The following is a 15,780-nucleotide window of genomic DNA, read 5'->3' as shown; positions in this document are numbered from 1 at the left end:
ACAAACAGCCTTTAAAGCATCACCGCCTCTAACGCAAATCATTGGCTCAGAAACCACCGCGGATTCATGGGAGTAGTAGTTTATTTGTATATGTGACTACAGATCATATAAGGGAAAGCGTGGTGCTTTGATTCTGACATATTTATGATATATGAGTGCAAAATAAATAATAGTGGTATGATCCACTCTTTTCTGAATTTAGATGGAAGCCAAATTAATGTTTTGTTTCCCACTCATGTTTTTTTCCCCTGTGGTAGAGACCAAACGAGCGCCGCTTTCATTCACGTCCGGACCTGAACATGCACACAATGATTGCTGTGATCTTTAATGACACAGCGACATCACGCGGCTAAAAGCAAAAACGCACACAACCATAAAGCGTACTGAGCTACAAAGAAGAGCAAAATGATTTGTAGGATGAGTGTTTTATTCCAGTATAACAACCAAAGACTAATGCAGCATAGATTAAAAAACAATACACTTTGGGTTAAAGTAAGATTCAATAAGCTTCTCAGCTGTATAAGAGGTGAATGAGCTCTACCACCTCCTCCATATGGGGTAGCTCAAAAGTGGGACGGCCAATATCAGAAGGTTCTGATTGATAATCAATCTCTGTCTCCCCAGTCCTTGTGTCAAAGTGTCTTTGGGCAGCCAAAGTTATTGCATAAATTCAAGTTGACAGTGTGTGTGTGTGTGTGTGTGTGTGTGTGTGTGTGTGTGTGTGTGTGTGTGTGTGTGTGTGTTGTGTGTGAATGTTATATAAATACCATTCCCAGATCAGGGCATTAATATACCCACTTCCATATTCTAAGGGCCAGCTGGAGGGCCAGCTCTGTTCTAGGATGCCCTCTGGTCCCAGTGGAGGTGGTGGGTGAAAGGAGAACGGTGGCTGAGCTGTCATCCTTGTTGGACAACATCTCCCACCCCATGTAGGAGACTCTGACAGCACTGAACAGCTCCTTCAGTGTCAGGCTGCGGCCTGTGGAATGGAGAGATTTCGCAGGTCTTTCCTCCCCACTGTTGTCAGACTCTACAACACACACACACACACACACACACACACACACACGCACACGCACACGCACAACTCTTGCCCTTTCTCCTTGATGTGTAATTTTCCGATGTACAAAAACTTAATGTTTCATTGTATTTCATAATACAATATATAATTGTATTATGGTAAATGGCCTCTATTTGTATAGCGCTTTACTTAGTCCCTAAGGACCCCAAAGTGCTTTACAATACATTCAGTCATCCACACATTCACACATAGGTGATGGCAAGCTACATTGTAGCCACAGCTGCCCTGGGGCGCACTGACAGAGGCGAGGTTGCCGGACACTGACCACCACCAGTAGGCAACAGGTAAAGTGTCTTGCCCAAGGCCACAATGGCTGAGACTGTCCGAGCCGGGGATCTGACCGGCAACCTTCCGATTACAAGACGAACTGCCAACTCTTGAGCCACGATCGCTGTATTATGTACATATTATCTAATTGTAGTTCCTTCCAATTTAGATGATCCGAATGATATAGTTTCTTTCCACGGTGTTCCTGTTAATGAAAAACTACAAATTTACCCCAAAGTACTAAAATATCGATATTTTAATATGAGAATCGATTCTAGAACATAAATTACTGGCATCAGAAGAATCGATATTTCAGTATCGATCCGCACACCACTATCCCTCACAGTTGTACTGACGTGTGGGAAGTGGAAGAGGAGGACAGTAGCATTGAATTTCTCGAAACCTGTCACCCCACCTCGAACACATATGATAGGCTGCTTTTGTCTTTGCAAACAACAGGCACGATTAGAGTGTCCAGCTTCAGAGGGCTAGGAAATAAATGAGTCTGTTTTTTGCTAAATCATCATTGCTGTCGTCTCTGTCCTACCCTTTTCTGATTACATCACAGGAACATTTCGTTTTTGTTGTTTTATTTCCCACAGAGTAGGACTCTAAGTTAGGAGAGAAAGATGCCTTTACAACAACAGCGGTTAGTTTCGAGCTTAGTTTAGTTTAGAAGTCACATGAATCATCAGGCATAAACCACGCTTCTTTTATAAATTTCACAATCAACAGAGATAAGAGAGAAAAGCATCCAGAGGCAAAGCGTCACCGCCTTGGATCCTGATTGTGCATTGCCTGTTATGTTGAGAAGATGAGGGTGAGAAGCTTTTTTTTTTTTTAAATGACATCAGAAACAGCAGTATGCGACATTACGTGATGGCAGAGCTTCAGTTCATCCTTTGTCATTTTTTTTTTTTTTTTTTTTAAATAAATAGGACAGGGGGAATGAATGAGAGAAAGAGGGGGAGAGAAAGAAAGAAAACCAAAGGGGAGAAGAGACGGTGAGAAGGGGGGGGAAGAGAGAGAAAAAAAAAAAGAACTCCTGGATCACCTGTATGGAGAAAAAAAAAAACAAACAAAAAAAACAAACAGAGGAGACAGCAAACAACAAAGAGCAACATAATAATAGAGAAAACAAAGCACCATCACAATAAACTAGCTAGTCATAGATATCAATATTTACTAAATAATAAACGATATTGTGCAGCACGCAAGATAGACAGCGGGAGGGGTTACCTGCCCCTCCCTTCCTTCCCTCCCCATCTCCAGCTGCCTCCCTCTTCCCGCTCCTCCACAACCACTCACACATGCAGGACCTTGGAGTGGGGGTATGTCACCAGGGTGCAGAGGAGGCTACCCCCCCCTGTCCCCTTCTGGCTGCCTCTGCCTCAATTTTATCCCACAACTTAGACATTCACATTATTCACACTCTCATTACACATACATATAGGATCTTGGGGGTGGGCACAATCACGGAGTCCAAATTACCATCAGGGTGTATACCTCACCCCTGACGTCGTTGCCCACCTCTCAATTTTAAATACACTTAGTCATTGAGGGCTAGCAGGAGGGACTATGCGCTTACCTGCTGCTCCTTGGCAGGTAGCTCCATGCCCTCCTGGGTTTTAATTGCACCTTAGAACACATATGCATCAACACTACAATGAGCGGGTGGAGGGAGGTTTGGAGTCTTCTCCCACCCCCATTCTCTGCGGCCTGCTGGAGCGGGAGGGCTAGTAGGAGGAGTTGGCCGTCCGACTGCGGTCTGGGGTGTGGGGCCTCCCTGCTACTGCGGAGTCGGGGTGGTCTGCCTCTCCCCACCGCAGGGAAAAGGGTAACACCACCTGGGTCTGGGTGCAATTCCCCCCTCCAGGGGCAAGGGTACCTAGACCCGGTTTGTAGAGTACGCTTGGGGAGTGTGATTGTGTGTACAGCGTCTCTTTATGTCTGTCTCCACGTTGGTTGAGTGTGGAGTGAGTGCATATGAGAGCATGAGGGTGGGAATGGATGTTTGTGTCTGTGTGTGCCTGTATGTCTGTGTCTATATGTCAGGTTGGGTATCAGACGCCACCTCTCTGGGGACACCTCAGGCCCTCCAAGGTTTGGAGGCCTATCTCCACCCACCACCACTTCCCCTGCCGGTGGCGGACTCCCTCAGGTGTCGGTGTGTTGGTGGTTCTTTGTATCTGGGGGTGGGCGTCCGGGTACACACCGGCTCACTCCTTGGCGGCCGCTTGTCGGGGCCTGGGGCCTGGGGCTCGCTCGGGCCCCTTTGGAGGTGGGGTGCCCCCGGCCTCTCGGCCTGGGGCTCGGTCACTCAGGCACAGCTGGGGGCCGGCGGAGCTCACGGGCGCGTCACTGCAACTCCCCCTGACTTCTGCTCCGCGGCTGCTGGGCGAGCCCTCATCTGGGACTCTCCTCAGCTCTTACTGGAACAGTGGCGCGGCTGCCCCTCTGTTGGTCTTCCATGGTCTCTTGTGTTCTGGGGGCCTCTGGATGTCTGGAGTTTTGATCTCCTCCATACCCGCTTCACACCCTGGAGGACGGGGCTGTGGCCCCCCCACACTCCCTAGCAGATCATTACATGGAGAAACCTTTGGAATGCAAGCATGCTGATCCACACAGGTATGCACACATGGGTATTCACAGACGCGGACTAAAGCTTTCTTGGCTGCTGCCTCAAAGCACACTGTGGGTGAGAAGCTTTAAGGTTTTCATGCATTTATTCAACAGTCTGCACAGGAATATTCATTCTTTCTATTGGACCGAGGTGAGAAACAACCCATACTTATGTCAAGCAGCATCATGATCCAATAAAAGAATGATTCACATAAATCCATGAGTATGGGTTATAGGTAACAGTTTTCAGGGGTTTCACTATCACGCACGCTATGATATGGTACTACATTATTGAAGGTCACATTGCCTCATGATTGGTAATTTGGTGATGGGAATGGTCATTTGAGGGCTTTTAATGATATGTTTGAACTGTTCTCTTTCTAGAGTGGAATGATTGTCCAGTGTACATATTCAATGATTTTGACAAACAGACAATTAAAAAGATAAGACACACTAGCAAAAGATAAGAAGAGAACATGAGCAGATTTCAGTCTCATGTTTTAACTGTATTTTTTCACAGCAAGGCTAATGACATTTGAATGATTGTTTCTTGAGCTCTGATAACCTTGTGTATTGTTGTTAATGAACTCTTCTTCCTTTGGCAGCTTCCTTTAGGGGTTGTATGGCTCCATCCCACCATATCCACACCATCCTTTGTGATCATTTTCATGTGCTAAGAGCTTTGTGTTCATCCATTCAAACCATCCAGCCTCATCTCTCTTAACTTTGTTTCCAAATTCACTCCACCTGAACTGCTCCTCTGATACATTCATTTCTCCTTTCTTATTCTAATCATAAAATATTACAGAGCATTAACATAAATTCCTCAAAACCCCCTAAAACATTGAACAGAAAACTAAAAACCAAGGGTCCAAGACTCAGGGAGCAATTCTTTGCCTCCCTCTCTTCTCTCGTTTTCTGTTAATAATGACACGCCTGAAGTATCATTTGACCTCTAAACGAAGCTGATTATCCACAACAAGTGTGTTCTTAACCACTGTTGTTGTAAAAGCATCTATCTGTTCTGACTGTGAGTCCTACCATGGAGAAAAAAAACCCTATATGTTCCTTATAAAGTGGTCAAAAAGGGTAGGACAGAGACTTCAGCAATGGTGATTTAGCAAAAACCTACTTGTAACTGTCATTGTCATGATGACCCTGAAACCCGACACTCCTAGCACTGCTTATTGTTTGCAAAGACAAAAGCAACCCATTGTATGTGCGAGAGGTGAGGTGATAGGTTTGGACAAATTCAACGCTAGTGTCCTCCTCCTCTCACACGCCTGTACACCTGTGAGGAAAACTTCACAGGCAAGTACACACACTTTTTCATTTTGTTTGATTTATTTTTTTGCTTTAAATTCAGTTTCAGTTAGTTTCCAGATGCGATTCTCTTATTTCACTTTTGTTTTTAATAGTTTGAAACTGTTTGGTATTATTTTCGTTTTTATTGGTCTTAATCTTTTTAATTATTATTATATGGAGGGAGTAAGTCAGTGGCAATATTTAGGAAAATGTGTACAGGTGTTATAATAAAAAAGCAGTAAACTCCCAGTGGTGTGGACACCCAGAATCTCAAAAAAGTTCTGATAACATTTTTTTTTTTTTTTTTACCAAACTAACATAAACTATATTATAGCTCATTGTTATTTATAGCTAATCTTAGAAAGACTGTTCAGTACAGAAATTAAGCCCAACAATCATGTTTTACAGTCCTGTGGTCTCAGCCTCAGATACTTACCAAATCAAAGCTCATATGAAAACAAACAAATGAACGAAAGATTTCTCCTTCATTTCTGTCAAACGAAGCTGTATGAAACATTTCCAGCGGTTGGTGTCATGGTTGCTAGGCAACCTGGGCAGCATGATGGAGGCCAGACTGTCCCATTTCACAAGCCTCAAACTTCTGGCCTTAGCTTTCTTTGAGTACGCGGCCCTTGTGGACCGTTAAGGCTGCGTACTTTAAGGCTGCAGACCCTGAATTGGGATACAGCCATATAATACTGATGACCAGTGGCGGTTTGGCGCGCACACACACACGCGCGCATACATAAAACATATTAAGGATTGTACATTAACATAAAACTGTTGTCGGAACTAATTAATATTAAAATCTGTAACATAATGTATTGTTTGGAGTTTTGTCTGTTACTGTTACTATTTTTACCATTTCTTTTTGGAGCAACTGTAATCCACATTATTTCCTTAGGGATTAATAAAGTATTCTGATTCTGATTGTTTCAGGTTACATGACCTGCCATTATCCAATGACACATCTGCTTACCTGTATCTTTTGCTCGTTTCTCCTCCTCTTCTTTTCTATTTTTTTCTAAAACTAAGCACCTGATGGCTTTGAACTTTTCTTGTCCACCTTCCATTGGTTTTAATTTTGCACTCCAGTATGAAGATCCCCCATATCGAGGATTGCCACAACATAACCTAATAGACCTACACCTTAGTTCACAGATTCACTTTGTTTAAGGTGTATTTCTGGGATTTCGCACAACCCAGGATTCAAATCATGAATACATAATAGGCTTGGATTTCAAACATTATGAATGAAATGTGCTCTATTTGGAAGCAGCCGGCCTCCCTCCCGTTTCGACGGGTTGTGTGTGAGACTTTAAATCATCAAACTGTAAATTATAAATTGTTATTGATCCCTTTACCCCGAGTCCTAAAGTGTATATTTATTTTCTTACTCTTCTTATATTTATTGTTTGTTTACTTGCACTGCTGTAACTGGAGCCTCGTCGTGTCGTCTCTCTATATACTGGACTGTATGTAGCGGAGATGACAATAAAGTTTACTTCAGCAGCAAGCAGGCGCACAGAGGACTCTCGCGCTCACTTTTCGCATATAGAATTTATAGAAAAAACATCGGTGCAAATTATAAGTCTGTATTATAATGTCTGGTGTTTTCGTGTTTGTTGTTTTGTTTTTATTTTGTTTTACTTTGCGAGTTGGTTATTAGATGCCGGCGTTTTAGGCTAATAGTTAGGCTAACAGACTTACCTCTCATCTTTTCTTTCCTCACAAAACCGATAGATCCTCCACTTCTTTTAAGTGTCACCCAGCGCAATTCTTAGCATATTTTGGTTCCTGCAAATGGTCTGTCGGGTTATTGTCTCCCCAGGAACACTTCCCTTGTGCTTTTGGGAATCTGTTCTTTCCTATTTCTGTTTTCGTTTTTCCTATTTGTGTTTTGTTTTTCCTATTTCCATTGTGTTTTGTGCCTTTGCAGTGTTTTTCTTATCGCTGGTGTTTTCTTAAGTTGCAGTCTGTTTGGCCTCTCAGGGCCACCGTATCATCATCATCATCAACTCTCACCACATGACAGCTGTGATTGAACTAAAACTGGGTTATGACTTTTACGTTTAAGGAATAGAAACTAATTTTCAAACCTTTATGCTTTGCCTCTTTCCATGTAGCTAATAATAGGGCACATGGCTGTACACAAGCCTGAAAACCATGCACAGAATCAGAATCAGAAACTTTATTGTCATTGTCACAGCATGCTGCAGATCATTTATGATTAAATGCCCTCCCTCCCCCCACCCTGGTGTGCCACCCCACTGACGACAGCCCAGTAACGCCCCTGCTCCTTGCTATTCTACCGAGTAAAACCTGCAAAAGCGGTTCTGCAGGTATCTATCCTCTGGTACACAGGTGTTCGTACTGATCCTTCGTTAGTCAGCGCTAATCTTTTTTTTTCATGGCGTAACTGTACGGTCTGTTCCTCCCGTATACGGACTGTATACGCTATACGTGCTGTGCAGCCCATTGTCAATCCCTTTATTGTTCCTCCTCGGTTACGGTTGGCTGAGGGAGGAGCTCGCGGGACCGGCTGGCTGTCACGCGGGGGGTGTTTATCTGACAGTCTGGCATTCTCCTCCGTGCTGCTCAGCTGCAAGGAAACAAGTGAGTGCAGCCTCACGGGGCTCGCTGTTTGTCTCTTTAAACCAGCTAGCTGTATTTTTATTGTATACGTGGAAATAATGCGTAGTTTCTGCACGCGGAGATTTCGATATCGCTGTAAGCTAGATGTAAATCACAGTCTATAGCGGGGGTGTCAAACATAGGGCACGGGGGCCAAAATCTAACGGCAAAGACTCCGATGTCATACCAAAAAGTAGTGATGGCCAAATGAAGCTTTCCGAAGCACTGAAGCTTGTATTGAAAAACGGTTCATTACTCGAAGCTTTTCAACACAGTCCTCTCCGGTGACATCTGGTGGTGAAAATTTTGAAGAGCAGCTTGAATCTGCAAAATAAAACGGACTGCTCAATTATCACTGCTCACTCAAGAGTGGAGTTCTCTCTGATATTGGGCCACCGTTCCGTTGCTTTGAACATGTAATTGGTTTTGTTTTCTCGATTGGGGGGCTGAAAAAAATGTAATGCGTATCTGCGTAATACATTTTGATCAATAAACTTTCCCTATTTAAACATGCACTATGGTGTGGCCTTTCTTTGCTCATAACTCCTTGATGTTGGTAAATACAATAAGTGAGCAATATATATAATATACATATGAGAATGCACAGCACATTATGGAGTATGCCCCTGCTGTGAAGTCCTGCCTCCATCTACTTGTCGTTTAATCACTGGACAGCTGGACAGGTTCATACAAAATATTAGATGAGGCCAATTGTCCTATACATATTTTTGACCTAGGGGTGGGATTGATTGTGAACTGGAAAGGGAAAATGCTTAGGGAGCTGAGTACGGCTGCATCGTCACTGATTTGTAGAATCATTTTTGATTCGATACAGGATCCGATTCAATTTGATTGGAATCTGGAAAGTTTTGCCTCAGTCAGAAATATTACAATTCTGATCATTTAACAGTATATATCCATAATTTCGTATCTATTAAAAGAAAGCTGACACATGTGAGACTTAATTAGAGATGTAAACAGAGAGTTATGAAAGCTGCAGCTGCAGAAGCCAGCGGGAAAAAAAAGAGGCAAACACAGCGCGGACCCGACTACGCACCAAAATCTGACTCTGACGCGTCGGGTCCGCGCTCTGTGTTCACGTTTGTATGCAGAATCCGTAAACCTGCTCCCAGTTACTGTTTTAGCTGCATGGTGTTTGACGACATGTTGTGAGGTTTAACCTGAGATGCTGGCGTTTCAGGCATAATAACGTTAATTTACAAATCGACACGGGATTTTAATGAATCAATATCACTTTATTCAATTTAGCATGGATTGTAATCAGAAAGGCGATAATCAAAACCCACCCCTAATCAAGAACTTGCAAAGTAAAAACATGATCAATGTAAGGTAGCCCTTTTGTTATTTACATTTAAAAAGAGGATTAGTGTTACTGTGCGCTGGCTGAGTCTGTTTCTTTTCTTAGAAATAGTTTCTCCTGCCCTGGAGAAAATCCACTTGCATGGAACAGAAGAGGCTGTGGAGTGCAGGAACTACACTGCAAGCTGGTAGATATGCAGGTATTCCTGGGTCCTGCAGACTATCACCTAAAAACAATAAACAAAATGATTTTCTAAACTGTAGCAATGTAATGTACGTATAGTGTCAAATACATTGTTGTAGTCTTCATTAGCTTTAATTCACATGGAAGTGTTCCTAAAGTCATATGCTGTAATGATATTTACATTATGAAAACATGATTTTGGACATTTCAAGTTTTTCACTTCGGCAGATAAAATGAATTGAGCAAAATCAACTCAAAATATTCCCACACGCCAGAACGTCCTCTCTTCCTCGCTGGCTCCATATCTGTCAGTGGAATGATCACCTCTTCGCTCTCTGTCACCATCAACACACTCCACGAATCCCGTGGATGATTCACTTCCTTATATCCGTTTGAATCAGGTACCGAAGCAGTTACGTGCGTAATGAAGCTTCGGACGTCACTGGTCACGTGACTTTTGCCAAACGAAGCAAGCCTCGACACAGTGCTTCTGAACCAGTGTGTTGTTTTTTTCGACACACGCTCCGGAGCGTCAGCTTCAAGCGGGCCATCACTACCAAAAAGTGATTTTTGCTATTTACATGTTTGTTATTTGTTTTGTTTTTTCGTTGTTTAAATATTGTTTATACAGCTAAACAGGTATTGTGATATATGAAATAAAGAGGTGGCCAGTTTTTGCAAGCATCATTATGACTCTGCTTTATTGTCCCCACTCCGTGTTTGACATTGTTATCAGCCCAGTCCATTTTATTTCTTAAAATATCTCTACAGAACTTTTATGTTTTGCCGCCAGCTTGTCCAAGTCTCTCTTGAGACTGTTTACCTGGATAAATAAAGATGTATAAAAGTCACAACAGGCAACAACTGATTGCAGCTTCTGAATTTTTGATCTCATTGTGTCTTGACAATGATTTATGTTTAACAGATTATCAACAAATCGTATACAAAAGTTTTTTTTGTATAAGTTTTACAGCTTTTCCTGCTGATAAAGACTGTTCCCCCTTGGCTGTTCATTATGGCGCCATTAATAAAAATAATACTAATAATAATTATAATGACAAATAATAAGTTAATAAGTGCTAGTTAAACAATTAAATGACAGCAAAATTCCTGTTTTTTTCTCTCTCTCTACAGCAGGATTTCATTGTCATGTAGAAAACCTGAGATGTACTGTTGGAATTGCACTTCTTTTCCTCAATTTATTTCAGGAATTAAACAGGTAGTTAAACTTTGTTACACTAAAAAAAAAAAAGGGCGATAAACCCTTAATTCTGATTTATACAGGCTGATAGACTACTTCAGTCATTTTGGCTGTAAAACTAAAAAAAAAAAAATCACTGAGGAGTTACTATAATGTGAAGTGCACATGGTAAAATCTATGCAGCGCTGATTTCACCATGTGCTGATCAGGCAGCAGTGCCTTGCGACTGTCTTGTGTTACAATGACACACCGAATGTCCCCGTAAAGCTCGTCTTTTTTCTGAAATGGTTTGAATTTTGTCTGTAGCATGAAGGGTAATAAGGTTAAAGAGAGCATGTAAAGAAAAGGTTAAGATGTGGGCCATGATGTAAAATTAGTTTGACATCATTGACCTATTGTGTGTGTGAATGTGTGTGTGAATGGGTGGATGACTGGATATGTAAAGCGCTTTGGGGTCCTTAGGGACTAGTAAAGCGCTATATAAATACAGGCCATTTACCATTTACCATTTATTGGTCTTAGTGTTAGCCTAAAGTTTTGGCCTTCTTATATATAAATAATGATGCTTGTTTACTTCATTTGAACCCTTGTTATACTAATAGGCTGCTGTACAGCTCAGTCTGTATATGATCTTCATCGATTCTGCAGAACGAGGCAGAAAGTGTTTTCTGTACCCAACATATTTTTTTTTTCTGCATTTGCTCTCTTACCTTCTGTTAATTAGAAACATAGGTGAGCTGTGATTAATGTTTAATATTTAATTACCAAGAAGCGTTTCAGTTGAAATGTAGAAGTATTTGCAATGAAAATGTTTCACAGCAGCTAAATCCATTCATGTGTGGTTATTCTGGCCATATCCTGCATGTTGTCTGTTTTCTACTAAGCTGGTTTGTAGCTGACTTTGGTCTAGACACGCATTATCATAAATCTTGGCAGTCTGCGGGCCCACCCAGTCATTCTAACAGCAAACATGTTTACTTAGGGTGGTTAACGTATTGCAGGATGAATCAGTGCCAAGAAACCGGTCAAACGGAGACCCAGGAGGAGGTGACGGAACTGGTGTGTCAGGAGGCTGATCTCAAAGATGGACAGTAAGTCACAATGCAATTCACCACATCTGCTTGTGATACCTTTGCAAACAGGAAACCAGGTCAAAAGTTCAAAATCAGTGCAGAGGGATCAGAGAAGCAACGGTCATATACGACACAGCGAAAAATCTAAGAAAAACAAACACCGGGAGCAAAGACCTGATCTGTCACCCAGGGAAGCATGGTGTCTTATTCCAACGTTTCTTAACAAAACGGTGAATTGAAAGGATATATTTGAACCCAAGATGTTATATTTTCCTAAACCAAACCAAGTGGCCGAAGTAAAGGAAATAGTTTAAAGGATAAGAAAGCTCTTTGGTAGAAAGCCCTGAAGCCAGGCCTTTGCTGCTAATCTTAAAAGATGTGCAGATCAACCTTCGGGTGGCACAGTAATTGTGTGATCCATTACTTAGCAAATTAATTAGCGATATGTGATATTTACAAGCTGTTGGGAAAGAGCACAAAGACAGGGAGTTTAAAAAAAACAGAGGGACGTTAGATACAACATCAAAATAAAAGAGGAAAATGGTAAAAAACAAAGGTTTTTATAATGATTTCTTCTTTTGCTCCTTTTGTGTTCATGCAGAATGAAAGAAGTAACTGTGGGGGATCAGAAGGTGCTGCTAGTCCGCAGCGAGGGTCAGTACAGCGCTGTTGGAGGCAGGTGCTCTCATTACGGTGCACCTCTGATCAAGGGTAAGGACTTAAGTTACGTCTCAGCTATTTATCTTTCTCGCTTTCTTTCACTTTCTAAGTTGCATGCTCTGTGTTAATTCAGGGACGCTGGTTGGTGACAGAGTGAGATGTCCTTTTCATGGTGCGTGCTTCAATGTCAGGAATGGAGATATTGAGGATTATCCAGGTCTCGACAGTCTGCCCTGCTACAAGGTGAAATGGCACTTATCACAAGTTCATCCAGGGTTTTCTTTGTCATGATTCTGGTTTTCTGCTCAGTCACTTCCTGTATTTTGAAATATTTTCTGTTGGCTTTTTTTTTTCTCTTTAAAGCCCTCCTTCTGCCACACCTGTATTCAAGTCGTCTCTGCAGTGTATATATACAAACACCTCCTGCCTAACACTGCCATGTTGTCAGATATTCTTGGTCAAAGGCTTTAAAGAAGTTTGCGAGTGGTATTGTTTGTTTCATCCCTCACTTTTTGTTTACACCTACCTCAATTCAACAGCTGGATTTTTGGATTTGACCTCTGATTCTGTGGCTTCCTGCATTTGGGTCATTTTCTCCATTGTTTATTACATTTTCTCACAAATTGATGGATTCATTTTGTAGCTCACCTGCCCAAAGAGTCGATCAGCTTATGCCATGGTGAGGTGTCCCTCATTCATCTGTCCCATCTCGCTTCACCAGAATCACTACACCTACAGTTTTGGTCAAAAATTGGATCACTGTGATCACCTAATGCGTCTTCACTCAGATTGTGTTCAAGTTCAAGGTCATACATGTTACTTTTACAGGCAGTAACGTGTGTATTGTGATCGCTCATGAGACGATTTGACTAATATACCGTTGAAGTTCTGGTTCCAGTTTAATGTAATTGTATAAAGAATAAAGATATATTAAAGGAGTTTAAATTAATTAAGGGCTCAGATCATTTTAACAATATTTATATTTGAGCTTATGAAAAACATTTAGGAGATAGGCTGTGGTTTTTTTTGCATCTGAGCTTCTCAAACAGGGAACGTTTGATCAAAAAAAGGCAAAAATAATGTATGAAAAGGGCTTTTCTTTCTAAACCTATACACGTCTGGTTCTGTTATCCTATCTCATTATGGTTCAGCAAACTTTCTGCCTATTAAAAATGTTTTCAGGGAAACTATTCTGTTCACCTACGGTCAGGCAACAATCATAAATGTGGTTTCATTTAACAGGTCAAAGTTGAAGACGGCAAGGTGTACGTTTCAATCAACAAAAAAGTAAGGCAGATCAGGTATAAGACGATTAAAATGAACCAAAGTGCACTTTTATGTTGTGTTACAATGCACTGTGTGTTTGTCTCAGTCTCTGAACGTAACCAAACGGGTAAAAGAGATGTGCAGTGTGGTGCCGGACGTCAAACATACTATTCTGCTCATAGGAGGAGGTGAGAACTTTGTAATGAATATGAGATGGAAATATTCATCAGTCCGTTTTAACCGACAGGCAGGTTTAAGGCATGGCAGCTTTTTGTACTATTTAAAGTATTCAGGCAAAAGTGAAGACAGAGACTAGGAGGTATAAAAAAAAAAAAAAAAATCACAGTCCTGAACATAGAAACTGTAATTTCAGGCCCCGCCTCTCTGGTCTGCGCTGAGACGCTTCGGCAAAATTGCTACCAGGGTCGCATCATCATCATAACTAAAGACTCCGTGCCTCCATTTGATAAACCCAAACTGAGCAAGGTAAGCACCAGGATAAGGGGGTAGATGCCCCATGTGTTTGTATTTCTGTCTTTTGATTTGTGTTTTTCTCTCTGAGTGGTTTTAGTGAGTGGCATTCCTTCTTTCAGGCTCTGAATGTGGAGAGCAGCAGCATCCTTCTCCGGCCAGATGACTTTTATCAACGATACGGGATGGAGATGTGGACAAAGAAAGAGGTTAGAATATATTTTTGATGCACTCTCGCCAAGTTTTGGAAATCAATCTTCTCTTGGGGAATAGTAAGATCTGCGGGCCTTAAGAGGGTCTGCTGTTTGGTAATCGGTGTAGTATTAATAGCAGTTTTATTTATTTAGTATATTTAATTATGCTCAGACTCAACGTGCTTAGCACAGAAGATAAAAACATAAATGCCTGTGTAGGTTTACAATAAAAACAGCAAAATAAAACTAAAATACAAGCGAACATACACATGCACACCCACACACACTTAGTCCAGTTTCTTGGCCTGTGAGAGAAGAAAGGTTTTTAAGTCTGTTTCTGAATGTAGACACAGCTGGAACTGACCTCGGGTCAGTAACTGAAAGTACCCTCAGCACGCTTGGATCTAATTCTGGAGATGGTAAAATGGTAAATGGACAAGTTCTTGTATAGCACTTTTCTACTTGAGCAGGATTTTAAATGTAATTGTGTTTTGAGCTGGGAGCCAGCGAAGTGACTTGACTACAGGGGTATGTTTTTGTGTATGTGTAAGGTTTGTGCGTTGCTTTGCAGGTGGTGTCAGTAAATCCAGCCAAGAAGGAAGTGAAAATGAGTGATGGCACTCTGCAGCGTTACGACCAGCTCCTCATCGCAACAGGCTGCAGGTGAGACCGTCTTTAATGAGCAAAAGCAAACGTACATTGTATGTGTCACAACATGTCACAAGTTGTGGTCCCTTTTTAAAATTTTCTTTTTTTTGTTCACAGGGCACGGCCGCTCACCTGTCCTGGTTCAGACCTGGAAGGAGTAAAGTTACTGCAGAGTTACGAAGACGCCAAAGACATTTACAGCTCCAGCCTTGGCCAGAAAGTAGTTGTTACCGGAGCGTCTTTCATAGGTTATTAAATAAGGTTTCTTTTTTTATGTTAAAGAATGAGACATCTTTCATCTTTTTGCCCATCGGGGTTGACGTGACGCTCTTTGCTCATAGATATCTGACAGCTATGGCACACAAATGTGCACGTCGCTGATGTGTTTTTCATTTGCATATTAGGTATGGAGGTGGCGTCCTACTTTTCAGACAAAGCTGCCAGTGTGGCTATGGTTGGCACTACTCAATACCCGTTTGAGCGCACTCTGGGGTCAGAGATCGGCCAGCTGAGTATGCAAGTGCGCGACTATGATGACAACAGTTTTCAGTGCTACTCTTTTGGATTTTTTTTAATTAACATAATTAAAACACAGTTTTTCACTTTCAGATGTTGGAAGAAAAAAATGTGAAGTTCCACATGAACGATCGAGTCACCGAGATCAGAGGAGAGAATGGGAAGGTATCTCTGCCTGCCATTATTTTCATGACGAACGGTTTGGTTAATGATTGTAGAACAGGAATACATGTCACCCGCAGCATTAGTAACAAAGATCAAACATCAACCCTCATGGTATCGCTTGTAAAATAACCCATTATCTCTGAAGTCTAATATATTCTGCTTAAACAGCCATA

General features: G+C 41.7%; 1 protein-coding gene across 12 annotated transcripts in view; it reads left to right on the top strand.

Annotated features, from left to right (window-relative positions):
- The first annotated feature begins 7,579 nt into the window (after positions 1-7,579).
- aifm4 (apoptosis inducing factor mitochondria associated 4) overlaps positions 7,580-15,780 on the top strand; it is a 16,903-nt gene continuing 8,702 nt past the window's right edge. For 7 of the 12 annotated variants that reach the window (XR_015124678.1, XR_015124677.1, XR_015124676.1 and 4 more), the window contains exons 1-12: positions 7,580-7,891; positions 11,597-11,705; positions 12,289-12,398; positions 12,481-12,590; positions 13,590-13,634; positions 13,720-13,801; positions 13,987-14,099; positions 14,207-14,293; positions 14,850-14,941; positions 15,044-15,174; positions 15,331-15,446; positions 15,536-15,607. Coding sequence is in view for 1 of the 12 variants with exons in the window: in XM_086261466.1 (XP_086117592.1) it covers positions 11,617-11,705; positions 12,289-12,398; positions 12,481-12,590; positions 13,590-13,634; positions 13,720-13,801; positions 13,987-14,099; positions 14,207-14,293; positions 14,850-14,941; positions 15,044-15,174; positions 15,331-15,446; positions 15,536-15,607 (1,047 nt within the window). In the remaining 11 variants the exon portion in view is untranslated. Of the gene's footprint in view, positions 7,892-10,547; positions 10,633-11,596; positions 11,706-12,288; positions 12,399-12,480; positions 12,591-13,589; positions 13,635-13,719; positions 13,802-13,986; positions 14,100-14,206; positions 14,294-14,849; positions 14,942-15,043; positions 15,175-15,330; positions 15,447-15,535; positions 15,608-15,780 lie in introns of all 12 variants that reach the window. The other 5 variants (XR_015124672.1, XR_015124673.1, XM_086261466.1 and 2 more) reach the window with 3 other exon arrangements.

Source organism: Aulonocara sp. 'chitande type north' Nkhata Bay, linkage group LG14 (genome assembly GCF_057382095.1).
Source record: "Aulonocara sp. 'chitande type north' Nkhata Bay isolate Kocher_YH1m ecotype deep benthic linkage group LG14, A_spYH_male_GT1.1, whole genome shotgun sequence".
NCBI lineage: Eukaryota > Metazoa > Chordata > Actinopteri > Cichliformes > Cichlidae > Aulonocara > Aulonocara sp. 'chitande type north' Nkhata Bay.
This window is presented reverse-complemented; position numbering and strand designations above follow the sequence as displayed.